Source organism: Ailuropoda melanoleuca, chromosome 13 (assembly GCF_002007445.2).
Source record: "Ailuropoda melanoleuca isolate Jingjing chromosome 13, ASM200744v2, whole genome shotgun sequence".
Lineage (NCBI taxonomy): Eukaryota > Metazoa > Chordata > Mammalia > Carnivora > Ursidae > Ailuropoda > Ailuropoda melanoleuca.
This window is the reverse complement of record NC_048230.1, coordinates 44,030,789-44,057,524: the sequence shown is the minus strand read 5'-3', so window position 1 is coordinate 44,057,524 and position 26,736 is coordinate 44,030,789. Positions and strand designations below refer to the sequence as shown.

The 26,736-nt window shown below is 64.5% G+C and overlaps 2 protein-coding genes across 2 annotated transcripts in view; one reads left to right on the top strand and one right to left on the bottom strand.

Annotated features, from left to right (window-relative positions):
• Nucleotides 1-11,008, bottom strand: PVALEF (parvalbumin like EF-hand containing). Its single transcript, XM_034641176.1, has 5 exons — nt 9,678-11,008; nt 8,173-8,260; nt 1,862-1,974; nt 1,500-1,635; nt 1-1,227 (listed from the first exon to the last, which is right to left on the bottom strand). The coding sequence occupies exons 1-5, from the start codon at nt 9,694-9,696 to the stop codon at nt 1,002-1,004; spliced, it is 582 nt and encodes a 193-aa protein (XP_034497067.1). The 5' UTR covers nt 9,697-11,008; the 3' UTR covers nt 1-1,001.
• A 14-nt stretch (nt 11,009-11,022) lies between these two features.
• AATK (apoptosis associated tyrosine kinase) overlaps nt 11,023-26,736 on the top strand; it is a 31,441-nt gene continuing 15,727 nt past the window's right edge. Inside the window, exons 1-2 of the mRNA XM_034641548.1 lie at nt 11,023-11,179; nt 26,228-26,361. Of these exons, the coding sequence (XP_034497439.1) occupies nt 11,098-11,179; nt 26,228-26,361 (216 nt within the window). The 5' untranslated portion in view covers nt 11,023-11,097. The remainder of the gene's footprint in view (nt 11,180-26,227; nt 26,362-26,736) is intronic.

Below are 26,736 nucleotides of genomic sequence, written 5' to 3'. Positions count from 1 at the left end.
ATTTAATGATGCCGTTCTTCCATTTTCCTGGCACGTGCTGCGTCCACCCCTACCGCTTCCTTGGTCGGCTGCGTAGATGTCCCACGATGCCCCGCGGGGTACCCTCCCCCGGCCCAGGGCTGGGCGTGGCTCTATTTCTTCTTTGGCATTTTCTCCTTTTTGATCAATTCAGAAAATTCTAGAATAGGAGACAGATTTCTAGCAAATAATCCCCCTGCTTTGTGCCTCTCAAGCGCTGAAGACCCAACAGGGAGGCATGCCCCACTTGATGCGGGGGGTCTCACGGTGTAGGGGACCCCGTATCCTGCCCTCCTGGTCCCGGGGAGCAGCATTGACCAGAGCTGTGGGCCCCATGCCCCCACCCATGGCCCACTTGGTGGAGGTGTGACAGCCGCCTTTGGGGGTTTATGACGGACTGGGTCTCTGCGGGGACCCTCAGGAATTCCTTCAGAGCTGAGATCGTCCTGCCTTTCTCGGTGGGGGAAACCGAGGCACAGAGCGGCTGGGGCACCGAGTCCTGGGCCGTCGCCTCAGCCAGGCTGCCCTTCCGTGAAGTCCTGTGGCTACCCCACAAGGCAGGGTTTGCTGGCCCAGAAGTGAGGACAGGCTCCCAGCGGGCAGTGCGGTCTGGAGGCCCGTCCGTCTGGGGCGCTGAGCCTCGCTCGACTCTTCTCAGGGCCGCCTTGCTGCCCTCTGCCTTCCGGCCCCAGGGCCAGCAACTGGGGAGGGGGTCTAGAAGATGGCCAGACCCCAGGGTAGCCATGGAGGGCCTCGGGTCCCCGTTCCTATCTTCAAAACCCCTCCCCACCTCAGAGCGCTCCCTCCGTCCAGCGCGCCTCGGACCCCAGCTGCCGTCCAGCTGAGCCCCCCCACAGCCCTCTCAGCCCACCTCTCCCCGACTCAGACACCCGCAGCGGCTCCCCTCCGCCCATCCCCAACGCTTGGTTTCCCGTCTGCGGTGGGGACGGTGGCTGTGAACCTCGTGCCTGGGGTGGGGGATCCTACTCGGTATTGTGCCCAGATGGGCACCTGACGTGAAGTGGGGTCCCGGAGGGGCGGGCCAGGAAGGGCCTGAGAGGTTCCTGTAGCCCCATGGTCCGTGCTGACCCACCTTCGAAGTCAATCCTCCCGTCCCCATCCGTGTCGGCCACCTGGATCACGGCCTCTGCCTCCTCGTCTGTCAGCGGGGCGGTGGGCCCACTGCTCGGGATGGTGGAGAGGATGTACCTGGGGCCAGGGGTGGGCTCAGGTCGGAGCTGAGGGGGTGTCCGGATGGTGCCCAGTGGTTTGTGTGGTGCTCACTCCCCCTTTTACAGGTAGGGAAACTGAGGCCCAGTTGGAGACGGCTCTCTGGGCCTGGCCCCAGTGCTGTGGACCTTGACTGTTTCCTGCCAGCCCCACCCCCGCAAGGCCAGCTGGGACCCGCTGGGGCAGTGCCAGTTCTCCCACTGGGGTGGGCTTGGGCGTCACTACCCCTGTCCCCAGCCACTGGCCCTTACTTGATCTCATTCCACTCGATGAAGCCACTCTTGTCCTTGTCCAGGGTCTGGAAGGCCTGGCGGATGGCACTGTCCAGCTGCCCCGAGGCCTGGAACTTCTGCATGTGCTCCGGAACTTGAGGGTAGCTGAAGGAGCCTGGGACAGCCAGGCGCAGGTCACGGGGCCCAGGGGGAGGCTTCTGCCCTGGGGTGGGGGCTGCCGTGGCCGCTCTTCACCCTTCCCCCACCCTGCGTGTCCCGGGCCGCTCAGCCCAGGGAACGGGGAGCTCGCAGATGGGCTCCTGTGTCCACAGCTTCCTTGGCCATGGCTGGGCCGGGCCCGGGGCGGGGAGGCCATGCTGGGGACCAGGGGAGTGCTGTACCGTGATGCCTCATGTCCGTGGGCAGCAGCTCTATGTCCTTGTCCGACAGGGACGTGCCCATAGCCAAGGCCATCTTCTTCATCTGAGAGGAGAAGTCCTCATCCATCCTGGCCCTGCGGTGGATGGGGAGACAGCTCGGTGGGCGCACATGAGCGGGTGGGGGCGCTCGGCTCAGACCAAAGCAGACGCAGTCCCTGCATGGCGCCAGCTCCTGCCTCCTGAGCAGGGTCCCCAGGGGCAGCTGACCTTGGCTGCAGAGGCCCTTGGGGTGCCTGGCCTTGCAGGGACTCGGGCGTCCAGGGCCCTGGAGGAAGACGCACCCAAGGCCCCACCTCTGGCTGGCTGGCCACCCCGAGGGTCACTTCAATCTCACAGAAGAGGCTGAGGCCCCCAGAGAACAAGTGGTGAGTACAGGGTCCCTCACTCTGCTGGGAAGAGGTGGTGTCCGCCACCCGATCCCTCGACGCCGCCAGGGAGCTTCCCTCTGTCCTTCCAGGCCCGTGTCAGAGCTGCCTCGTCTGGGAAGCCTTCTTGGTTACCCGAAGCCCCACCTCCTTCCACAATGACTTGGGGCCCACAGCCTGGGCCTCACTCTCCCAGACCCCAGACCAGCAGGCCGTGGGCATCCCGGCTGGCCGCTGACCGCCCACAGCAAGTTGGCTCTGGATTGAGCAATGCCCAGATGCTCCGAGCAGGGAGGACCACGGCCCCCTTTCTACGCATCTGCCCACAGGCCCCGTGGACGTGTCTGCGTCACTGTCCTCAGGTCACAGAGAGTCTGTGGCAAGCAGGAGCCCCCGGGGCAGGCCAGGACTCCAGCCAGGAGGGTGGGGGTCTGGTCAAAGGCTGAGGGGCCAGCAGGTGGGGACCAGGCTGTCTTGTGGCCCTCAAGGCAGTGCCTTGTGACCTGCTGGGCTCTCGGGTTGCCGTCCCCAGAGGGGGTTGGGTTCTGGGGCTTGTGGCAAACAGCTATTTCAGAGGCTCCTTGGCCCTCTCAAAAGTTCATGGGGTGGCAGAACTTTCTGGAACATACTCCATGGCCAGGAAGGGCAGCCCAGTGCCCCATGCATCCTGAGTGGGGCTGGGCAGTGGCCGGGGGAGTCTCTACTCTCCTTCCAAAAGAGAAGCCACTGGTCAAAGGTCGCAGCTCAAGCCTGGCAGCCTGGGGGTGCAGGGAGTGGGGGGTAGAGCCCCAGGACTGTCACCTCCTTCCTGACCCTGGCCATGCCCCACAGCTATTCTGGGCCTCAGGGTCCTCATCTGTGAAATGGGGAGACCCCTGCCCATCCTGCCCCTTCTCGGGGTCATGCGAGGAGCCAGGAGGGAAGGGAGATGCTGGGGAAAGGGCTTTGGGGCCTGAAGTGGGCCTGGAGTTGGGCCCCCTGAGCATCACGCCTGAAAGCCAGCTCCCGGGGGGCTGGCCTGGGAGGTGGGGTGGGGGCGGTCAGTGGCCAGCCAGGGCCGACCTGGGCCACAGAGGCCCACAGGACAGGCCCCACCACCCCACATCCTGAGCCAAGCGCCTGCTTCCCCTCTCCCATGCCGGAATCTCAGAACTCCACTCGGAAGGACAGAATGCCCCGCCTGCCCCTTGGGGCCCCCGCTAGAGCCGGTGTCCCACGCTTTATGAAGGAGGGGCTGGGCCGAATTCCAGGCCAGGTCTGGCTGAGCCTGGGGTCGACATCCTGTCTGCAGGGCATGCTGGGCTGTGTTCGTTCACCACCCAGTCGCACTCCACTGCTCTCGGGGGGGGGGTCCCCCCACAGGAAGGCAGGGGAGCCTGAGATCAGAGCTGGTACGGGGGCAGGGCCTGGGGCCTTGGGCTGCTGGCAGTTTATTTATAGTCCTGATCCGGGGCCTGGGATGGCGTCTCACTCACCCCCAGAGGGAAGCCGACATGTCCCACCGGAGCTGGGGGGTGGGAACTGCAGGCACCACACAAAGCCAACCCTTTGGTGCCCTGTGGCCCCCTGCCCAGCCTCCTGGGCTGCTCCCACTTTGTCCTTCTCCTCGGACAGGACCGTTCCCTCCCTCCCACCTCGCCTTCCACAGCCAAAGCAGGACTGGAGCTCTAAAGCCTGACTAAGACCCCCAGACCCCGACCTGTCCCCAGCGTTGCTGTGCCCTGAACACCCTTGCAAGGCTGGCAGGGACCTCGCCCCACCCCAGACTACTGTGGACGGCCCGCGTAGCCCTCCTGGGGGCTGCGTTCTGCTTCTAGCATCTGCCAGTGAGTCACCAAATTCAGAGGCTGACATGAGAAAAAGTGCTGCATGGGCTGGGGGGAGGCAGGAGGGCTGGGTAACCGAGACGGGGCCCCAGCAGTGGCGACTAGGTCCCGGAGGTCCGGAGCTGACGTCGTGTGCCCGCCAGAGTCGGTGGGTCTGTTGGCCTTGGACGTCTGCCTGCCAGGCTCCCCGGCCCCCCACTCAGCACCTGGGGCCAGGAGGTCAGTGAGCAGGTCCCAGCCTCCCCACCCTGTTCCCCAGCTTCCAGCACTCTCTCAGAGTCCCACGTAAGCGCACGTGCGCCCACGCGCCCACCTCTGCAGACCCAGACACACGAGGCCGCCTCTAGACTGGGGCTCCCTGCGGCTGCCCCTCCCTTTCCGCCTCCTTTTCCTGCCTCCCCTGGACCTCCCTGGGGTCCCCACAGTCCCTTGGGCCTCCACTTGTGCTGCAGATGAAAACGAGGCCGCAGCTATGGCTGTGCAGCGTGGGAGGCTCTGGCCGGGCCCAGAGCCTGTACCCCCGCCTCCCGCCCTGGGCAGGGCTCACCTCTGCCTGGTTTCCCTCGAGGGTTCTGGGGAAGCAGGTCAGGCTGGGGGTTCTGAGAGTCCGTGGGGGCTCCAGCTTTATACCTGCAAGCACTGGGCCTATTTAGAGCCTGGGCTGCACCTGTCCTCCCCGCCCCCCGCCCCTCCCGGGCTCTCCAGCCTGGCACGGGCCTCCCCCAGGGGCTCGCTGGCACTTGGCACATCCACGCGGGGCAGGGCAGACTGACCGTCAGCAGCGCCGGCCTCCCCGAGCCCAGGGTGGGGGTGGGGGGAGCGGACAGCCCAGGGGGGCAGGGAAGTTTCTGTCTATTGATTAGGTCCCACCCTGCCCGCTGGCCTTACAGGGTGAGGGGCATATGCTGGGCCGGGAGAGGGCTGGCTGGGCCTGCAAGGGTCACCCAGGGCGTGCAGGCTGGCCAGCATATCTGACAAGACACCGGAAGCCACTGGACAAGGGGACCTCCTCTGGTGAGCAGCCGGGCCGGGCAGCTGTCCTTTGTCCCTGGGTCACTGTAGGGGACTGGGGAGCCAAGTCAGGGCTGGCCATAAAGGTGAGGAGAGGAGAGCAAGTCTGTCAGGCCACGCTGCCTCCCGCAGTCATGGGGGGCAGGGCTGTGTGACCCTAGGCAGGGCTGGCCTCTCTCCCTGGGCAGGGCCCTCGAAGGACAGTCGCCAGGTTGAGAACGGGGAGACCATAGACGGATGCACCCCATAGCCCCTCCCAGCGGTGCCTGGGACCCCTCACGTCCACTGGTTTTCACGAACGGTGCTACACCCCAGTAATAGAGCAGACCCTGGGGTGCAGCGCCTTCCCCGCCCCCGACCACTGCTTCCTCTGTGCGGGTTTCCCTGGTCATTCTGCACAGTGTGGACGCGGCTCTGAGATCTCCCTTTTCGGTGTGAGAGTTGCTCACGCATCACCGGGAAATTCATATAACATTCTGTGCACCACCTCGTGTCCCAGCTACACGGGAGGCCGGCGAGCTGAGGACGTTCCAGAAACTTCCACCACCGGCCATCTGCTGCTGGACACTGAACAGATCCCAGCATTTTGCTCATAGAGATGCTATTTCAATGTGTGTCTGTCCAGGGGAGTGTCTCCTGCTCCTTGGCCGCGTTCACAAGAGTGGGATGACGGGGACGACAAACAGTGGAAGCGTCCACATTCTTCCCCCGACGCTTCCCAGCACACCGTGTGCTCCGTGCGCCCGTGTGGGACGTAGACCTGTGGGTCTGCGAGTGCACTGAGGCCCCCAGCAGGCAGCACCGACGCCACGTGATGCCCGCGTCCCTGCAGCCGAAGGCCTTTCTGCACGAAAGGAATGACCCAGGCCACAATGTGGATGAATCTCAACACCTTACGTGGAGGGGAAGAAGCCGGTCTCAGAGGACCGCATGGCACCTGGCCCCATCTGTACGCAGTACCCAGATCCCGCAAATCCGTTCAGACAGAAAGCAGCGGGCGGCTGCCGCCGAGGGCTAGAGGGGAGGAGTGAGGAGCTCATGTTGGGGTTTTGGGGCGGGGAGAATGTTCTAGAACTGAATAGAGGTTATGGTAGCACATTCTGAATGTGCTAAATGCCATTGAATTGTTCATGTTAAAATGGTTTTTGGGGCGCCTGGGTGGCTCAGTCCGTGAAGTGTCTGCCTTCGGCTCAGGTCATGATCCCAGGGTCCTGGGATCGAGCCCCACATCGGGCTCCCTGCTCAGCAGGGAGCCTGCTTCTCCCTCTGCCTCTCCCCCTGCTTGTGTGTGTGCTCTCTGACAAATAAATAAAATCTTTTAAAAAATGGTTTTATGTCATATGAATTTTACCTCGATAAAAAAAAAAAGAACTATGTGGAATGAGAAACGATGCTTGAATAAGCGTTAAGTCAAATAAAAAACATGAGCAAGTGGCACCGAAGGGTCTTGCGGGGGGACTGGCCCAGCGTCGAGCCCCCCTCCGCCTGGCCCTGCAGGGCAGGCATCTTCTGGAAGGCCTGGTCTGTGTCCATCTCTGCCCGGGCCGCACATGAAGGGTGGGGAACCTGGTGTGAGTTTCAGGCCCCTGGAACGGGCACCCGCCCTGAGCTGACAGATGGCTGGCTCCTGGCGGCCCTGCAGGTTTCATTTCTGTCCCGAGTCGGGCCACACCTCTCTCTGCGCCTGCGGCCCCGGCCCCCGCTCTGAGCTGAGCTGGCCTGGAGGGGCAACGGGACCACCTTGTGGCTCTGGGGACACTCGTCCCTGTGCTTGTGCAGGCACAGCAGGCACTGTCCCTGCCGCCTGGAACAAAGTGCGGGGCAGGGGGCTGGCCTGCTCTCTTCCCCTCCCGCTGACTCCAGCCTGCCGAGCCCAAGGAGTGAAGACCAATTAGCCCTTCCTCTCCAGCGAGCCATGTTGACGTAAGGACAAGGGTCCTTAGAGCCTCTGCCTCCTCCCAGGTCCTGGCTTGTCCCCCTGGGGGTGCTGGGGGCGCCTGGCTGGCTCTGAGCACTGGCACCCTCGGTGGCTGCCCCCTGCCCTCTGAAGCCTCTTTGGCAAATGCCAGGACCCCTCTCATCCTCACCCTACCAAGCACGGCTGTGGTGGGCAGGCCTGTGTAGGAGAGTTCTGGGGGCGGGCAACAGGCCCATCCCCTTCTGAGTAGCACCCATGGCCAAGGGGGGGCGGCGGGAGGGGCTGTGAGGACAATAGGAGCACCTGACCCCACCCCTACCCCCAGGCTGTGGCCACATTCCTGGCGTAGCAGGTCTGGGGGTGTGGGTGTGCTGACCCCCTTGGGGATGGGTCACTACAGTCAGCGTGGGGCCGTACAGTTAGCGTGGGGTCACTACAATCAGCGTGGGGTCACTACGGTTAGCTTGGGGTCACTACAGTTAGCATGGGGTCATACAGTTAGCGTGGGGTCACTACAGTTAGCATGGGGTCACTACAATCAGCGTGGGGTCACTACGGTTAGCTTGGGGTCACTACAGTTAGCATGGGGCCATACTAGATGGGGCTGGGCCCTCAATCCGCTGGCTGGCTCCTTATGAGAACCAGAGAGACCCAGAGAACAAAGTGACATGGCCACAAGCCAGGGGCCACCCAGGACAGTAGGAGCTGGAAGAAGCTGGAGACGCTGCCCCTGGACCCCCAGCGTGCGGGCTTGCCGACAGCTCAGACCAGACTCGACTTGCGAGAGTCCATTTCTGCTGTTTTAAGGCCCTGGTTCGCGGTCATTTGTCAGGGTGACCGCGGGACACTCACCAAGCCCCCACCCAGACCCCTTCATGCTCTTTCCTTCCTGCTCCTGCTGCCACCCCAGGCCTGTCCCTTATTGTGACCCTCTTCCCAAGCCTCAGGTGAGGACCGGGCAGAACGCACCGCAGGGACCCTTTTACTGGAGAGGCAGAGGTCCCTGGGGAGGCACAAGGAGGCGGCCACCCCCAGGCTGGCCAGGCTCATGGGCTCCCGGTGCCCGGCATGGGCGGACCAGGCTGCACGTCTGGGGTGTGGATTTAAGGGGTGCTAGGCCGACAGGCAAACAGTCCCGGGGCTTCCGCTCACCTCAGGCCCCCAGGCGGCTCTGCTCCGGCCGCCGTGTGGGTCAGGATTGGGGTGCGCTGCTCATCGCGGCCTTCCTCAGTGCTTCTGACTGTAACAGCGCGTTAAAATATTGGTTACCGATGACTGAGTTCGACAGCTTTATTGAGATGTAATTCACACACCGTAAAGCTCACTGCTCAGAACGCACAGTTCCGGGTGTCGTAAGGGTACCCCCAGGGCTGTACAACCATCACCTCTAACTGCAGAGCCCTTTCATCACCCCAGAAAGAGGCCCTGCGCCCCTTTGCAGGCACTGCCCATCTCCCCGCCACATGCCTATGGTTGGGGCCAGTGTGGTCCCTCACACGGGCTGGCTTCTCTCTCTGAGCACACACCCGGCCAGCGCTTTGGTGGCACTCCACTCCCCGTGCTCACTCGCCTGCGGACAGACACAACTCCCCAGCTTCCGGGGCCCCCCTGGTGCCTCACTCATGTCACACCCCTGGCCCCACGACGCCCCTGCATGTGAGAGACCTCCCCTTTCCTGCATCTCCTCCGGCCCCCAGCTCCCTTCTGCATACACCCTGCCCAGCTAGGCCCGCCCCCTCGAATCCTTCCAGGGAACAGTGCCCTCCCCCCACCGCCCCCGGCATGGGGTGGGAAGGACTTGTGCTGGACACTGGCTGCCCTACATGCCTCTGTGATCATAGGCCCAGAGGCATCTTGCCCGTGACCTCGGTCTCCGTGGGCCTAGGGCTTACTCCGTGTCCTATGCTGGCGAAGCCCGCCTGGCCCTTATGGGTAGAAGTACCTTGTGACAGGCCAGCCCCTTGGGCAGTGGTCACTCAGGTATGTGACACCCCTGCCCCCCCCTTTGTTAGGCCCAGCCCCTGCTCTGGCTGTGGAGGGCTCTGGGGCCTCCTGCCTCCCCCCAGGTCCAGGAAGGAGGGGGCATGTTTTCAGGAACCTTTGGCCATCCCAGGATTGGCAGAAGCCACCCCTGTGGGAACCCTGGGGTGCGCTGGCCACCGGTCAGCCCCAGGTTGGCAGGTCCGCCCCTGCCCGCCCTCACCCCTGCCTGCCCTGTACACCGGGACCGGTCTCTCACTGCCCCTGCGCCTGCCACTGGACAAGCAAGGCCCTGTAACTCTGGGCCCGCAGGATTGCATCTTCCTGCTGGTGTGTGGGTCCTTTGTCGGACTTGTCTTTTCTCAGAGGTCGGGGAACTGGACTTCCAGCCTGGAGGCCAAGGAAAGAGTCACCGGCAGCCTGGCTGGCCTGAGCAGCTCCGCGCTGCCCTCCACAGGGCTGAAGTGCCTTGTCCCGCCCAGTCGGCCTCATCATGCCAGCCGAGGGGCAGGCTCACGCTGGCCTGCTGGGAGCTCCCGGAAGGACCGCAGTTCCTGTCTCTGCCTCTGGGAAGCACGCACACAGACCCTCCCCTGAATTGCAGCGCTTGCTGGCTGCCCTCCCATGGGAAACACTGACCCAAGGAATCGACTAATGGTGGGGGACCTGGAACGTACCTAGTTCAATGGTCACCATGCCCAGGGAGTAGCAGGGCTCCTGGTTCCGGAAAAACCTCAGAGGACCCTGGTTCCCTGCAGGGGGGCAGGGGGGGCAGGTGTGGGGTGTGGGGGAGGGGTGTCACTACGGTCAAATGGGGTGTTGCACCTAGAACCCCTGGGTCTTCCCCTGCCCTGCCTGGACCCCAGAGGAGGATTCAGAGCCTCAGAGCTCTGAGCCACCCTCTGCCTGAGGCTTCTGCTCCAGGTGGCCTCTGAGTGTTGGGAGTGTGTATGCACACGTGAGTTCATTTGTAGACCGTGGCACAGAAAACTATCTTCTGACCCTGGTCACTGAGGCCAGCCACAGTGGTGCAGAGGCTCTGGACAGGCAGCTTATGGCCACTGGCCATCTCCCCTGCGTGTCCCCAAGGAGCCTGCCCAGATTGGTTGGGGTCCAGATATGTGGGACACCTGCTTGGGTGGGAGGGGAGGTCCTCGACTGTGGACCCAGCCCCCTTTCCCTGGGTACATTCCTAGATCACAGCCCTCAGCCACCCCCACCCTCGGTGGCCTCTGACCCTCCTAGCCCCTGGGATCTGAGCACCTGCCACAGACCAGGCCCTCTACTGGCCACTTGACCTGTGGCTCCTTCATCCTCCACCGTGGCCTGGGGGCAAAGCTGCTTAGAGCAGCCGCCATACAATCAGGGCTGGTAAGAAGGTTCCGGATACCCTGTTCTCCGCAGGTCCTTGGTGGGGTGGAACTGCCCCTTCAGGGGACCTGTAAGGTCTGAAGGGAAAGGACGGGACCATTCCTTTGCCTTTTGGGTACTTTCTATACAAGCGGCCCCCTTAGAAGGAGAAGGTCACGTTCCGGCACCTTCTCCCTAAGGGGCCGACTCCTCTGCCAGGAGCATTGAGCCTTGCTCTCCCCAAAGCCTTCTGGGCCCTGGGCCCTGCGGGTGTAGATGCCTCCCCCTGCTCCAACAACACCCCTGCCCCCGAGCTGGGCCCTGCCAAGGGGTCGTGCTCATCGCGCCAGGGAATGAATGGACGGATGAACGAGCGTGACCCAAGTTACATAAAACCCATCCCGGCTACACTGTAACTCCCCCCGCTCCCACAAGGAGGAGGGACGTGGGCCTCAACACCCGCCCCCCGCCGGCCGCCCGCGCCCCACGGGCCCCCCCTGCAGCGGGCGCCGCAGCGGTGCAAGATGGCGGGGCGTTGGGGGGACGGTCCCTCGGTGCCCGGCGCCGCCGCAACCGCCCCAAACGCCCGGCGCTGTGCACTCCCGGGCGGGGGCGGCCGCCTCCTTCTCCCCGGTCGTCGCGCCGTGGCACAGGCGGGGGTTGCGCCCCGCACCTGCGGCGGCCGCTCGGCGATGGCGCGGCGCGGGCCGGGGCCCCAGGCGTCCTGAGCGCAGCGTCAGCCCGGGGATGCCCGCCGCGCTGCTGGCCCTGGCCATGTCGTCGTCCTTCTTCAACCCCAGCTTCGCCTTCAGCTCGCACTTCGACCCCGGTGAGTCCGCTGGCCGCGCCCCTGGGCCAGCCCTCTGCCCGCTGCAGCTGCCCCCAAACTGCCGGTGCTGCCCTCCCCCCAGTCCCCCCACTGCGGACATGATGCTTCCTGAGCCGCGGTTTCCTCTTTTGCATGGAAATTAACCCTTTCCCCACCCGGAGCGGAGCCGGCAGAAGGACCTCCTGACAGGAAGGACCCCTAGAGACCCCGCTCGGAGGAGGTGGGCAGGCCTTGGTGCTGGCACTGGCTGCACTGAAGCTTCTGGCAGGGGGGTGGGCAGTGGAGCTGCGGGCCACTGTCTCTGTGGATGCCTCCGGCTCCGGTAACTGGGGCAGGGGGGCCTGCATTGGCCCCAGGTGTCCAGGGGTGGAAGTGGCCAGGACCAAGGGCCCCCTGGAAGGGGTGGGACTGTTGCCTTTGGGTCCCAGGCCACCATGGCCCCTTGCCTGTCCATGGCCTTAGTGTGGGAAGCCCCTCTCCATGCTGGGAGCCAGTTCTAGGGAGCCACTGCACGGGGAGGTGGGAGCAGCGGCCGCCCACAGGACAGAGCCCACTGGGCAGAGGCTTGGAGGAGACGGGCCTCAGTGGGTGTCCAGGCCTCCTGGATGGGGGGGGGAGGCCCAGGTGGCACCCCCTAGCTGGCTGCGGGGGACCCGGGGCCCGGCGTCTTACTCTGCCAGACCGACGGCACCAGCCACATGTTTACCCGAGGCTGCCTGGCCGCCTGGCCGTGGTGGGCAGCTGCAGTGGGCGCAGGAGTCAGGGGTAGCTAGGGGCCAGCGTCTGGTACCAGGAGGTGGTAGGCTTTCTTCCCTCGGTCTTGGCCACCTCCAGCCCTCCGTCACCAGTGTGGGAGAGAAATCCCTGCCTTGGAGCCACGGCCCAGGGGCCGGAGTCCCACCCACATGTCACTGGAGCTCTGGCACAGGCTAATCCAGCCAAAACAAAGCCATTCGCACATGTGACGGGCTCCCCTGGGTCTCCCTGCCTGGAGCAGGGCCCAGTGTGTGCAGCCATGCTCAGGGTCCCCTGGGCACAGCCCCATCTGAAGGCATTTGCTCCTGGGGGAAGGGAGCTGACGTGAGGTGTCTCTGTTGGGTTTATGGTGTGGGTGTCAATCTCTCAGAAAAGACTTCCCGGGCGGCCAGCTCCCAGGGCTTGGAGAGCACGCTGTCACCAGTAGATGGCCCAGAGTCTGGGCGGCAGCCCTGGCTGGCCCCGGGGGCTGGAAGGCAGCAGCCCCAGGCCCGGACAACCTTTAGGGACAGGCCTCCAGGCGGCTCCAGGCCAGTGCTCCAGGCAGCCTGCAGGCTGCGAGCTGGGGGTCCAGCCTTACGATGCGGCCTTGGAACTATTGGCAGGGTTGTGGTGTGTGTGTGTGTGCACACGCATGTGCCAGGAGTGACCCCGGGATGGAGGCCCTACCCCACGCCCGGCCTCTTGTACTCTTTGCAGAGCCCAGACTTGCCCTGCGTGGGGTTCAGCACCCTCCTCCCTACGCTCGGTGTGTCCTGGGCACCAGACCCTTCCCCCCTTGAGAGAAACAACAGAGCTTTGCGTGCCTTGCAAGTGTTTGTGTGAACAGCTGCGATCAGTGTAATTATCACGTGTCAGTTTAATGACTTACAGGGAAAGACGTTGTCAGGAGGGCGCGGGGAGGTCTCGTCAGCAGGTCCGTTGAAGGGCAGAGCTGTGTCCCCCCCGTGGGAGGGACAGCCCTGGCTGGTGGCGGTGGGTAACCGGCTGGTCCCCACGTGGGTGTTGGGGAGGGGAAAGGTGGGATCCCCTGGCCTCCTGATAAACGCCTGGCATTCGGAGCTCAGCTCCCACCCACTGGAGTCTCTCTGACGCTGTCTTCTCATCTGTAAAATGGGACAGCAATGCCTGCCCGCCTTGTGCTCGTTCAGTGCCTGGGGGAGCTTGGCCCTCCACGCACAAAGATGCTATTTCAGAGGGGGTGGTGGCAAACACACAGTGGCTCTGTGGCGTCTCTCCAGCCCCAAGGTGGACAGAGGTGGTTCTTTTGGAGGGCTGCTTGTGGGGCAGCGGGAGCGGGGGGACCCTGCTGGGGGCCACCAAGCCCAGAGGGCAGGGAAGACCCATGTCCTTGGCCATCTGGAAGTTTGTTTCTGTGGTTGTTCCACAGTCAGGGGTGGACAGAGAGGCCGGGCCCAGGCAGGGGGTTCTCACAACATCACCAGGCGAGGCCATGCATCCTTCTTGGGATTCTGTGGTCGCCCCCATGGCGGGGAGGCAGTGATGGTGGCGGTTATATTGAGAAGGGGACTGAGTTTGAGCCTCAAGTGAGGCCCGGGGCTGGGCGTCCCTCACCTAAACCAGTGCCCGTCTGGGCCACCACCAGCTCTCAGAGATTGGCAGGACCGGGGTGCCATGAGGGTCCAGGCCCGAATGCGTGCTCTTGGGGCAACGTGGGCCGGTGCAGGCTGCACTTCTGGGGTCTGGCTCTTTCCCAGGATGTGGGTGGCCGTGTGGGATTTCTTAGTGTCGCAGCTGCATGACCTCAGTGCTGTGTGGCCTTGGGCTGATAACTCAACCTCTCTGAGACTCAACCTCACATAGGTGACACCTGACCCTGGGGAGACCAAGTGGGCAAGGTGTGGGAGCCAAGAACTGAGGGGTGCTGGGGGTGCCACGTGGCTGGTTGGGAGCAGTTGGGCCGGGCTGGGAGGAGGCCTCGAGGGAGCGGGGTCACCTCAGTCGGTGTCTGGAGGGGGTAGGCCTTGCTCAGGCTGTGGTTTCTGGGCAGGCCTCGAGTCCCTGACCCCGGGGGTCCCCGGCAGTGGGTGGCGGACCCGCTTCTCCCTGGCCCAGTGGCCCTCTGTCTGCTGCCTCAGTTTCCTGACCTGTAAGGTGGGAGCCAGTGCGGTGCTCACCTCTGAGGGTCACAGGAGGGTGAGCAGGCTCCGTGGTGCAGGGGCGAGTGAAGCGAGTACTCAGGCTGTGGGGCCGCAGCTGACTGGCTGCTGGGACGGGGAGCTTGGGGACACTTGGCAGACCAGGCAGCCCCTGGCCCTTCCCCCAGCCCCTTCCCCCAGCCCCTCTGCTCACGTCATAACCCCCCCGCCCCGTTCCAGGAGGGGCTCGTGCGTGCCTGTGACTTGTGCCCCGCGCCTGGCCCGGGGCTGGGCACGCATCCATGGGGAGAGGTCCCCCTGGGGGGCCCTCGGGGGACGGGCTAGGAGCCCTGCTCCTAGGCTGGCAAACGCACCTGGCGGCAGTCTCAACCCCAGTGGCTTCTGCTCACAGCCTGCTGCCGTGGGGCCTGGCTGGAGGCAGACGCTGCCCAGGTGCCCCCGGACCCGCTCAGGCTTGGGGGGCCCAGAGCCGGCCCTTCGGCCAGTGTTGCTTCCTTTCCTCGTGCCCTGGAAGGGCTGGGCAGGTCTGTGTGGTGCGGGCCAGTGAGGGGAGGCATGCCCCTCTGGGCAGGGGGCGGGGAGGGGGCATGCCTTCACTTCGGGCACATTCTCCAGGAAGCCGGGCTCTGCCCTTCCCTCAGGGAGCTGCTTCTCCCCCACAGGGCCCTGCACCCACGCAGGCAGGTACGCACACAGGTCACACACGCGAGCACACGCGTGAACACACACGCACGTGCAGGTGACCATGGCATGTGCGCACCTGCACACGTATCTCTTCACACGGGAGCACACGCTCCGCGGGCAGCTGGAGCACCGCTGCGGGGCACAGCCGGCGGGTTCAAACACGTGGTCCCCTCCTTGGGGGCGGAGGGGGTGTCTTGGGCGAGTTCGCCCTGCCCTGAGTGTGGTCTCCTGGGCCGCTGGCTGCCCGTCTCCCCTGCCTGCCGTGGGAGCCTCTTACACCTTCCATCAGCCAGAGCCTGGACCTGGGCCTGGCCGGGACCCTCTCCCCGGACTGTCTTCTAGGCCTTGGGTGACCTTGAACGAGGCACGTTGCTCCCCCTGGTTTTTGTGTGTGGATTTTCTCGCCCCCACGTCCATGGGGTTCCGGGCCATGAGGTCTACTCAGCCCCGACCAGGGCCTGTTGCAACCATGGCCCTGACCTCCTGGGTGTCACACCCACAGCCCCGTTCTGCTGTTGACTTCCGCTGGCCTGGGAGGGGGGCACTAGGGCTTCCTGGGCAGGGGTCCTGGCTGAGGGGAGAACCAGATCCCACCTCCCTGCTTTGGGCCGCAGCCCCCACCACTGATCTCACTTCAGTCCTGTGGACAGAGCCGTCTGTCCTGGTGGCTGGTCCTCAAAGTCTACCCACTGCTGTCTCCCGGTCACGGAGCTTTTCCCAGGGTGGGCTGAGCCCGGCCTCTCCCAGCAGCCATTGCCTAGGGATGCACGCGCCCCTCCTTTATCTGGGAAACTCCTTCATGGACCCCATCTTCCCTGCCTCAGTGAGCTCCTGGATATTAGTGTCCCCCCAAATTCCTGCCCCCCCGCAGAGCCTCGGGATGGTACTGGTTCAGGAGTCTCTGTGGCTCTTAGGAGTTCAGGTGAGGTCATGCCGTTCAGGGTGGGCCTACATGCAGCGGCCGAGGTCCTCACGGGAGAAAGTAGAGGGAGTTTGGGAGAGCAAGAGGCCCCGGGCGCCTCCAGAGGCAGGGAGAGGCTGGCAGGGTCTAGGAGTGTGGTCCTGATGGAGGGCTTCTGGCCGCCGGTGCTGAGACCCTGCAGGCCTGTCGCTGCTCCCCCACCCCACTCGTGATTTGTTCCGGCAGCCCCGGGTCCCTGCCCGGCGGGCCCCAGCCGGCCTCACCTTGGTACACGTGGCGGCCATACCCACCTGGAGGAGTCTCGGAAAGTGAGGGAACGCATGTGCGGGCAGCCTTGGGACCTGCGTGTCCACGGGGCCCGGCCTGCCTCTCGCACAGGAACGGGCGCCAGTAGGACGGCGGCCGGAGGCCTCCCCGCCCCCCGCAGAGGAAGCCGCAGAGGAAGCGAGGGCAGGGGACGCCGGGCCGGAGCCAGTCCCCAGGCAGCCTGTCTGGGCTGTGTCCACACCAAGCCCCCTGGCTTCCTCTGCCAGGGCCAGGGCTGAGGCAGGGCGCCTGGGTGCCCGGAGTGGGGTGGGGGGGGTCTCCGGACGGTCACCCTGGGGTTAGACCAGCGGTAGGAGCCACGCGGGAGCGGCTGCCCCGAGCCGGGTACGTGGGGGTTTCTGGGAGGATGTGGGCCGCTGTCCTCCCCATTGGCCCCGGGGGGCGGGGGCTTGTAGTCATGAGGCCGCGACCCCGGCTCCCACTCTGGCGGAGGAAGTGGCAGGACAAGAATGGGCAGGGCTAGTGCGGTGGCTGGTTCTGGGCAGCCTGGGGTCCCTCACCTGTCACGGGGGTGTGGGGGGAGGCAGTGGGGTCCTGGCGACTGGAGGAGGGTGGGAACCCACAGGTCACCTCTCACGGCGGGATGTGGCTGGGCCTGGCCTTGCTGACCCCTGGAGAGGGTGTGGTGTGTCCCCTCCTTCCCCACAAGGAGGGGGCCCCGCAGCTGCCGCCCACCTGCTGGCCTGGGCACATGGCCTCGGGCAGCCCCGACAGCTGGACTTGGGCTGGCCAGGGAGACAAGCTGCCGTCCTTGTGAGCCAGGCCAGGAGCAGGGGAGCCGGGGCCCCAGACCCGGCCTCTGCTGGGGTCTCCCGTGTGCTGAGGCTGGCGTGAGAGATGGCCACAGGATGGTGCAGAGGACACTGTCCTGCATCGAGGAGTCCTCGCTGGGCTTCCAGCTCCGGGGAGGGTCCTGCAGGGCTTCACGCCCTGTTCCGGCCACACTAAAATTCTTAACAGTTTTGAACGAGGGGTCCTGGGGCTCCATTTTGCCCCAAGCCCTGCAGATTCCGCGGCCAGTGCCGCTCAGGGCCCCTGGCCAGCTGCCGGCCCCCCGGGAGGGATGCGGTGACTTTGTAATGCTGGACACCTGTGCGGGCTGCCAGGCACCGCCTGTGGCCCCCAGGAAGAGGCAGGGGTGCTGGCAGGGAGACCCGCCAGCCCCAGGAAGAAGGAATTCGACTTTCCACGGGACACGGAGCCAGTGCACCATGGGCTCTTGCTCAGCCTCTCGCTGGATGGCGCTGGGGGTGGGGTGGGGGTTGCCCGTCGCGTGCCTCGCTCACTCTGCGGACAGCGCTCTCCCGGGGACACAGCGCAGTGCGTTCACAGGCCCCGCTGTAGACAGTCGCCGCTGCTCCTCTTTAACAGCTTTGTTGAACTGTGATTCATGTTCCCAAGGACTCCCCCCTTTAAAGCGTGTGCTTCAGTGTGTTTATCAGCCTCGCGGGGTTGTGCAACCGTCACCACCAATTTTAGAGCACTTCAGTCCCCGAGGACAAACCCCACACACCCTGCCAGTCCGGCTCTGTTCCCTGACCACCCACCCCCGGCCCACGCAGGCGAGGACACGTCATAGCAGCAAACCGTGCAACACGGGGTCTTCGTTGTGTCCCCGGATTCGCGAGTCGGGGCTCACTCCCAGCGCTTGGCGTCTGGCTTCTCACCGCGGCCGATCTGGGGAGTGGCGGTCTGACTGCCTGGCGCTCTCCCATCTCTCCCGCGAACGCCTCTCTGAGCCTTCCTCTTATCACTCTGGGGCATATTTACGTATTCTGCGACCGAGGCCTCGGGCAGATAGGTGTGTCGTGGCTCGGATTGCACTTGGTCGCGGGCTGCGTGTCCACCGCGTAGCTGTGGAGTGTGCCGGCGTGCGAGCGCGTCTTTCCTGATTCCGAGCTCAGGGGCACCACGCTGGTCGCCCGACGGGCCACCGCGGGAGAGGCAAACGCGACCCCTCGAGACCTTCCCCCTCTCTCTTCCTTTTTTCCAGAAAGCTGGCTGTGAAGCATTTGGACCATCCTGTTTATTCTGGGAGGGTGCCTGAAGCCGTACTGGTGGGAAGCAGCCCCCCCTCCGAGAGGCAGTTTCTGTCCTAGAGGAATGATCTGCTCCGACCTCCGGACTGGCGCTCGGGCTTCTCAAAGCCACTTAGCCTCAGAGGGAGCTGTCCTGGCTCCTCGGTGGGGCCTACCCCGGGCAGGCAGACCTTGGGCTCCTTTTGCCAGGCCCACGGGCACATTGCTTCCTGTGGCTGAGGCCACCCCTGGCATGGGCAATGCTCCTGCCACCCCCCTTCCTTAGCCGACCTCACCCCAACTCTGCCCTGCATGGGGTCCAGGCAGAAAGTTGGAGCCAAGGATGGCAAGAAATCTGGGGCTTGGGCGATTCTGAGCCTGGTGGCCCCTTGGCCTCTACCAAGCTGCTGTCCCCCAGCGCCCCCCACCCTGGCCATGCTCAGGAGAGGGACTCATCTATCCAGCTCGGGTCCCTCGGGGTGACCTGGTGCCCAGCACGTGTCAGGGCAGGTCCCCAGATGAACAAAATGGCCAAGACTGTCTTCCCGAGGTGTCACTCACAGGCCCCCAGGGGGAGTGGGAGCCCCCAGGCGTGCATGTCTCAGGACAGGTGGACGAGGCTGGGGCCAAGTGGGAGGAGCGTTCGTGCCGAGGAGCCCGTGTCGGTCAGAGGGGAATGTGAGGCAGCACTCGAGTTACCCGTGCTCACCCCAAGCCCCCCAGCCCGGGACCGGCCATGGGGGTGGGGCCCATGGTGCGGGGGGCCTCTGGTGTCAGTGGTGGCCAGGCCTGGGCTTTCTCACATGTCACTGGACAGTGCAGGGTTGCGGAACTTCCTTCCGTCCCTGTGTGTGTGACAAGCAGGCCTGATGCGGGGCGGGGCCCTGCGGTGGGGTCCTGGGGCAGGATCCTGACGGAGGCCCTGGGGCTGGGCCACCCCCAGACAGCCAGTGCGTGCTGCTGGGAGTGTGTGTCTGGGTGTGCGAGTGTGTGTCTGCGTCCCTGTGAGTGTGTCCATGCCCACGCACGTGCCACGTGGTTGAGTGAGGACGTGGAAAAGTGTGTGGGTGTGCATGGGTGGGAGTGTGTGAACACATGTGAACGTGTGAGTGTGAACAAACATATATGTATCAGTGTGCGTGTGTGCACACGTGCGTTTGAGCGCCAGTGCTCGTTGTGTCCTCCTCCCCCATTCTCCGGAAGGAAGGCCCCCAGGCCTCCTTGGTGCTCTCCTGCCCCTGGCGAGTTAGAGGCCGAGGGCCCCCCTCATGGGCTCCGGGCAGGGCTTAGCTCCTGACCCGCACTGGCCGCAGGCAGGAGGGCTGACACCGCTGCCCTCGGCAGGTCTGTGGTCTGGACTCTGGGAAGGAGCCCTCCGGGTGAGCGGCTGCCATGACCCCACGTGGCCCACGGCCACTGCCGCCCCAGCAGGCCCTGTGCACCCAGCAGTGGCGGCCCGGGTGGGGCCTTTGAGCTTCGTGTCGGCCTCAGGGGATCGGTGGGCTCCGGGCCTGTCGCTCCAGGCTCGCGCCTTAGCTTGCACTCAGCCGTGGGGCCCTCGTGCGTCCCTCTCAGCCCCACCCCTTGGTCTTTGGGGAGCACTGTCCAGATCACCTGCTCCCCACCACCCCCCGTGCTCTCTTAGCGCCGGCCTCGGCCCTGCGCACCTCCCGCGCCCTCCGTCCTGCACGCAGCAGGTGTCTGGGGGGTGGAGCCTGGGCAGCTGTGGAGGTGGGGTCTGGCTGCTCCCCGGCCAAGTCAGAAACCGAGGGTGGGCCTCAGTTTCCCCACCTGGTTGTGGTCAGATGAGCCTGGCATGGTCCACAGTGGTTCTGGGTTCAGTGCCAGCTCTTGGGGTGGGTGGGATGAGTCCTGCAGGTGTGGCTTTCAGCATGGGAGGCTGGGGGGGAGGCGGGCGTGCTGGGGCCTGGGGGCCAGGAGGCCAGTGTGTCTGAGCCCGCGTGTGGGCACATGTGCTGTGGCCACCGCTCCCAGCCCTGCACTGGGGGCCTCCCTTGCAGACAAGCTAGGGCTCCGGTTTCAGTCCCTGGTCTGTCCTTTCACTCGTCCGGCTGGCCTCTGAGATTTGGGGGAAGTGAGGAGGCAGAGGGACCTGGGTCCTGCGTGCGAGGCACCCGGCCACACAAGCCCTGGTGGAGGGCTGCTGTGTCCCTGCTCGGGACTCCCTTCCTCTTGGAAGAAACTCCCAGGTCTGGGCCCATAGACAAGCCTTTGTGGAGAGCCTCTGGCCCCCAGCCCCCCCGCCCCAGATCTGCCCACAGGATTGCCTCCCTCCTTCTTGCCCCCCGCCCTGCCCTAGGAACCCCAGAATGCTGCCAAATCCTGGTGCTTGCTCCCGCTGGGGGCTGGGAGGTGGGGGTGTCGGAGACAGACAATGGGCCTCTCCGGGCTTCCCCGGGACCTCGCCCCTGACACCCTGGGCAGGCGGACCGCCACCCTGAGCGCCGTTTGCTGGCCTCATCCTGTTAACTCAGCGGAACGCCCTCCTGGCCGAGGTTCCTTCCTGTGCAGGACCCCGTTTGCGTCACCAGGCGGGCATGGGGGCAGGCGGACTGGTGCCAGGATGTCCTCAGATGCCTGGACGAGGTCCCGCCCCAGGCCTGCGGCTGACCCTGGAGCCTGAGTCCCCATGGGCCGGGGGGCTGGGGCACCTCCCGGACGGAGCCCAGGGCTCCGTGACTGGGCTGGGCTGGGGGCCCCACAGGAAGAGTGAGGTCCCCGTGGTGCGAGCAGCCGGGGCGTTGGGCCGCGATGAGCAGGACTCCTGTTGTGGATGTGGCCGTGTTCCAGGAGGGTTTGGGCAGCTCCGTGAGGGGACAGGGTGAGACGGGAGGCTGTGGGCACCTGGCAGCAGAAGAGTGAGCCAGCCGGGGGTGGGGGTGCGTTGGGGGCTCTGGGGGTCGGGCAGACCCTGACCTGGCCTCCACGGGTGCAGAGTGCTCACCACACACTTTCTTAAATTGAAGTGAAACGCACAGAACATAAAGTGAGCCATGTCCGGGTGAACAGTGGTGCATTTCATGTGTTCCCAGTTCCAGAACATTCTCCTCACCCCATAAAGACCCAGTGTGCCACGCACACACCCCGGCCCCTGGCAGGCGCACACCTGCCCCTCACCACGTGGCCGCACAGCGCTGCTCGGAGCAGCCGCCGCTGTCCCACGGCGTCACTCGCCGGGGATGGGGCTTCCCACTGTCCGTATCCTCGCCACACTGACTTCCCACGACAAAAATCGTGGCCATCTTAGTGGGTCAGATCGCTGTCTTGTCCTTCAGGGCAGCTGCCAGGCAGACAGCAGGGTGTGGCCCCTCCGGGGAACCCTGGGGAAACTGAGGCCCTTGGCGTCGAAGCTGGAGGGGTTGACTGGCCCTGCCCTCGCTCCGTCAAAGTGGCTCCGAGTGCTGTGTGTCTCAGGCCCCCCGGGATGTCCCCTCAGGCTGAAGGGACGGCCAGGGGAATGGCCAGCCTGTGGGCAAGTGGGGGTCCATGTGGAGGGCTCGGAGGGGGCGTTGGGTGTTGGTGATTCGATGATGGCTCTGGTCCTGGGTGAGGAAGGGCCAGGGAGCTGCAGACCCCCGAAGTTTGGGCAGGGTCCTGGCTGTGCTGGTGGCGGCCAGTGGCCTGGGGAGAGGCAAGAGGAGTCCGGGGGCAGTTGGGGTGTCTGGTTTGGGGAGTGGCCGGGCATGGGTCCAGGGAGCACGTCTGTGAGGCTCACTACGCCGGAGGGAAGGGCCAGGCCCGGGTGCCCGTGGGGGTCTGGAGCCCCAGAGGAAGTGCTGGGACCGCAGTAGGGTCAAGAAGGGGGTGGAGGCCCAGCCTGGGCCCACTTGGGGGTGGGGAGGAGGGTCCAGGTCAGGACAGCGAGGTGGGTGCTGAGAGGGGAGGGCGTGGTGGATCTGCCCCGGGGCCCAGAATGTGGCCCAGCTCACTGTCCTTTCTGTGCTCTGGAGACGTGGCCGAAACTCAAGTCCCGGCATGGTTGGAGCCAGCATCGCTGCCCCTTCTCCTGCCTGGTTAAGGCCACTTCTTCCTTCCATCCGTGTCCCCATCACGTCCCCGGGGAGACCTCACCGACCTCGGGCTATGTGGCTCTGGCGGGTAGGGTTTGAGCAGGGGGTGGGGGGTGCACCCCGGGACTCGCTGACGTCAGGGCTTCATTGTGCGTGTGTTGGGCTGTGCGGGTCTTAAAGACGGAACGATGGGATGGAATGTGAGCCACAATTACATAAAATGGTACACGTTGGGTTGCAGGAGACACGACGCGCAGACGACCCGAAGGACTCTGCCATCCGGACGAGCGCTGCTCGTGTTTTGAGATCTTTCCTTCCAGGTGGTTTTTGTTTGTTCACATAGTCGTGACCTGGATTTGTAAATGGTTCTGCAATCCTGCCTCTTGGTCTCAGCTTCATCAGGGTAGAACTGAAACAGAGTAAACGGGGTGGGGGGGGATCTCAAGCCGACTCCATGCGAGCGCGGAGCCCGACGTGGGGCTCGATCCCACCACCCTGAGATCACGACCTGAGCCAAAATCGAGAGCCAGACGATCAACCCCCCAGCCTCCCAGGCCCTTCCACGGTGTGTGTTTGCAGTCTGCCCTCTGGGAGGCCTGGTGCGTATGTTTGAGGACCCCGAGCCTGTGGCCCCACAGTCACGTGACTGACGCCTGGTGCCCAAACGTGTCCTCGCAGCCTTGCTGCTTCTAAGTAGTTCGATGTGGAGCTTTCCTTGTTCACAACTTCTCTTTCGATTCACTTTTTACGGCTTCCTTTGCAGATATACCAGTGGTTTTTTTTTTTTTTTTTAAATCCTTCTGTTTTGGGGGCGTTGTTTGGGCTGTTGTTATAAACGTCACCGCGAAGTTCGCTGGCGTGTGTGCGAGACATGCTTCTGTCTGTGCTGGAAACGCACTCATTCCCGGGTTCGCGTTTGTTCTGGGTCCGCGTGTCCTCCAGGTCAGTCCCTCGGTGTCAGTTCCCAGGCAGGAATCACTTGACCAACCGGAAGGCCGACTCCAAGGTGCGGCTCTGCAGACAGCCCCCCGCTTTCCTGCTGCCGCTGGGATGCCTGAGCCGGGGGCCCGGCGGCGGGGTCTGGAGCGCGGGCTGCGGCCGGGGACGCCCTCCCTCTGGAAGCGGACATGGTGCTGGGGGTCGGTCGTGCTTCTTTGATTATGGACGAGGCTGGACGTCTTCTTGCGGGCTTCCTTCGTTGTCTTGTTCATGCTGGGGGGTCTCAAGGTGCTTTTCTTTTTTTTTTGCTGATCGTGGCCCCTCTGTAGTCAGGACACCAGTCTTTTGATGTATGTTCTGTAAGTGATTTTTCCTGGTGTGCTACTGGCCTTTCATCTGGGGCTTGTATGGAGCACTCGTGTTTATGGGGCCAGATCCGTCCATATTTTGTGATTCTCTCCACTACTATGAGTGTAAACATCCTTCTCCAGGAAGAAGCCTGCTGTCCACCTGCTGTCTTCTGTGCCGCTGTGATCTGGCTTCGACGTCAGTCTGAGATTACTCTGGTGTGTGGCGAGGCGCAGTTCCCCTGCACGGCCCGTCACTCCCACTGCGGCTAGCCTGGCACTCGGCGGCTTATTCAGCCACTGGCGTCCCGCGTCTTCCCAGCAACGCTGAGCGTGCTTTTAATGATCGCATTTTCTCACGTGCGACCAGCTCCAGGCCAGGGCCCTCCCTCTGCTCGATTTGGCTTCCTTCCAGGGTCACAGGACAGGTGCTTGGAGAGGGGATGGGGGAGGGGAGGACCCCGTCATGTGACAGCCCTGCCTGGCCACCACTCACCTGATGGCAGACACAGGTCCTATTTTCCTTTGACGGGAAGCCCAGCCGGGCACCTGGTTCTGTTCTGAACTGTCTCCCCCCTCCGGTGCCCCCCAAGCTCCCCGGACATGCTCCGTCCCCTTCACAACCTGGAAGGGAGAGCTCGGTACACAGCAAGTGCCCGATAAGGGTGAGGTGCTGTTCCTAGCCGTGGCTGTGCAGCTTTACGGAAGGTTGTGCCCTGTTTGAGATGACAGCAGTGCTCAGGCCACCAGGCTGTGGAGAGCGGCGGCCGGGCCCGCGGGGGCTGCGCTGTGTCTGTCACCGTCCGTGTTGCTTCTGCGGTGGATACAGTAACTGGCGAGACAGGGTCCGCTGCCGCAGACCGTCCCACGCAGGTGCTTCCGTGGGGACGGGACCTGGCACGGAGGGCGGCTGGGGACGCTGGGTGGTGCTGGCGGGCAGAGCGATGACACGGTTGGCGGTAGGGGCCGCGCTGGGGAGTGCGGGCGGGGCGGCGAGCACGGGAGCTTTTGCTGTTACCTCTCACGGGTGTTTAATTTCATGAACGTGTTGACTTTGACAACTTGTGTTTTCACACGAAGGAGCTGCGCTCTGGTCCCTTCTGTGTGGATTCACCTGATTGCGGCCGAAGGCTTAATAGCAGTGGAGGAGAAACCTTTTGTGCCACAAGAGTGACCCGCCCAGCCCGCAAGGCTCTGGGGGTGGCAGGGGTGGGCTCTAGTGGCTGCTCCAGGGAGCCCCTGTGGGGTTTTCCTCCAGAACCCCCAGCCCAGTCCCCTGCCTCCTGCAGCTGCCCCCCCAGGCTGTGGTGGCCCCTCAAAGGGTTTGGGCCCAGGGTGCCTGAGGCTGAGGCTGGAGGCCAAGGGCAGGGGCTGAGGGTGGAGGCTGAGGCTGGAGGCCAAGGGCAGGGGCTAAAGGAGGAGGCTGAGGCTGGGCCTCCTGAGGGCTCCTCTTCCCTGTGTGTGGGTGTGGGGAATGGGCTTGTTGACCTGAGCAGGAGCCCAGGCTGTGCTTGCCATCTTTCTAGGCCTTTGGGCTCACACTGCCTCCAGGCAGCCCTCCGAGATATCACATTGGCTTGCAGCCCTGGCTTCCTATGTGAGTGCAGAAGGTATGGGAGCAGAAGCACATCAGTCAGAGGTCAGCTGTGCCTCCTTAGGCAGGCTCCTTGCTCTCGTTGAGCATTCATTTCTTCCTGTCCAGTGGGGACAGGCCTGGGGTCACCTCAGTGGCTGGTTAGGACCCCGTGAGGCCTCGCTGAGACCAGGTCTGACCTGATGTGATGGGCCTGGTGTGGCAAGTGTACGGGGTTGGGTGGTGAGGTCTTGAGGGGTCAGCTATTGGGGGCTGAGGGGTGGGGCGCTTGGTGGGCAGGCAGAAAACCTCCAGGGGCCAGACAGAGGTCTTTGGGGCAGGGCGTGCCCCGGAGCCAGTGTGACAGGACAGGAGGGGCAGGCCTGCCTCTGTTGAGGGGACGCCTGGCCTGTCCTGTGGGCAGCAGACGAGCCGGGCTTCCCGAAGCCCTGGCTCAGCTGGGGAATGGGGGCAGCCCAGAGCCCTAACTCGGGGGCCATCCTTATGTGTCGGGGGGCTGTCATGTTGTCTGGGCACCTCTGTTCCCGCATCTGGTGAGGGCTAGCCGTGTGGGGGCTCTTGTGGACTCGTGATGCAGAAGGGGGTCCCCACTGTTCCCAGGACAGAAACAGCACGAGGGGCCCTTGGTGGCATTTCAGCAAGAGGGTAACTTGGACACGCCAGGCTGCATGCAGGAACTCTGCACCCGGCCAGTGTGGTGCTGCCTTCTTGGGGACAGTAGGGTCCTCGTGCCTCAGAGGACAGACAGTCCTCCTATCTCAGGGCGCTGCCCCTCGGCTGCACAGAGCCTGGCAGGCGGCCAGCCCCAACACCTCCCCCTCAGCGGGGCCCGAGTCTCCGTCCTGGCCCCTCGGGATTCTTGCAGGGTTACCCCGCTCCGAGCTTTGACAAGGTGACCGCCCCTGGACGAGGCACCAGAGAGGGGAGGCAGGTGACCAGTCTGGAAGAGACATGGAGGGCAATTTCCCATAGCTCCGAGACCCTGACCTCATGGAGGGGTGTCCATGAACCCCCCGGGATTGGGACCTGGGAAGGCTCCCGCTGCCTGGCCAACCCCGTAGCCTCTGAGTGAGGCCAGAGCGGTGCCCAGTGGCCATTCAGGGGACTGCAGGCTCGGGCCTGGTGACTGGGCCCGTGGGCGGCCGGGGTGGTGGGTCTCCAAGAAGGGTCAGGGCGCTGGGGCTCTGTGAGTGGGGGGTGGGCTGGGGAGTCAGGGGTTTGGCTGGCCCCTGAGTGCAGCTGCTGGGACCGGGTGAGCTTGGGGGGGCAGGTCCACGGAGGCTGCCCTGTAACCCCTTCTCCCTCGGCAGACGGCGCCCCCCTCAGCGAGCTCTCCTGGTCGTCCTCTCTGGCTGTGGTGGCCGTGTCCTTCTCCGGGCTCTTCACTGTCATCGCCCTCATGCTGGCCTGTCTGTGTTGTAAGAAGGGTGGCATCGGGTTCAAGGTGAGGGCTGGGGTGTCCGAGGGGGATGTGGACGGGATCCCAAGAGTCGGGCCCTCTTGTGCTGGCTCGGTGCTGAGCTTCCCTCCTTCCTGGGGTCACCTGCACCCCTCTCCCCTGGGGACCGCGGCAGGAGAGGCCTGGAGGCTCTCGGGGACCCCAGCCTACCCTCTGCCCCATTTTGGGTCCCCTCTGTGTGGGCGTGGCCTCTGAGTGCTGTGCGCAGGTCAGGCGCCCCGGGACAGTGAGGATGGGCCTTCCTGCAGGGGCCCCCCAGGGGGTCCTGAGCCGGCGTGAGAGGGGCTCGCTTCCCCCGGGGCCCCTGACTTCCTGGTGGCGGAAGTGCCCGGGTCATCTGAACCAGCAGCCGCCCGGACC

What these genes read in the sequence shown, in the direction of transcription:
- PVALEF (XM_034641176.1), bottom strand. An exon ending in GAGCCGCCTGGGGGCCTGAG is followed by an intron (nt 1,975 to 8,172) that starts GTGAGCGGAAGC and finishes CATCCACCGCAG; the next exon opens with GGCCAGGATGGATGAGGACT. An exon ending in ATCGAGTGGAATGAGATCAA is followed by an intron (nt 1,228 to 1,499) that starts GTAAGGGCCAGT and finishes CCCTGGCCCCAG; the next exon opens with GTACATCCTCTCCACCATCC.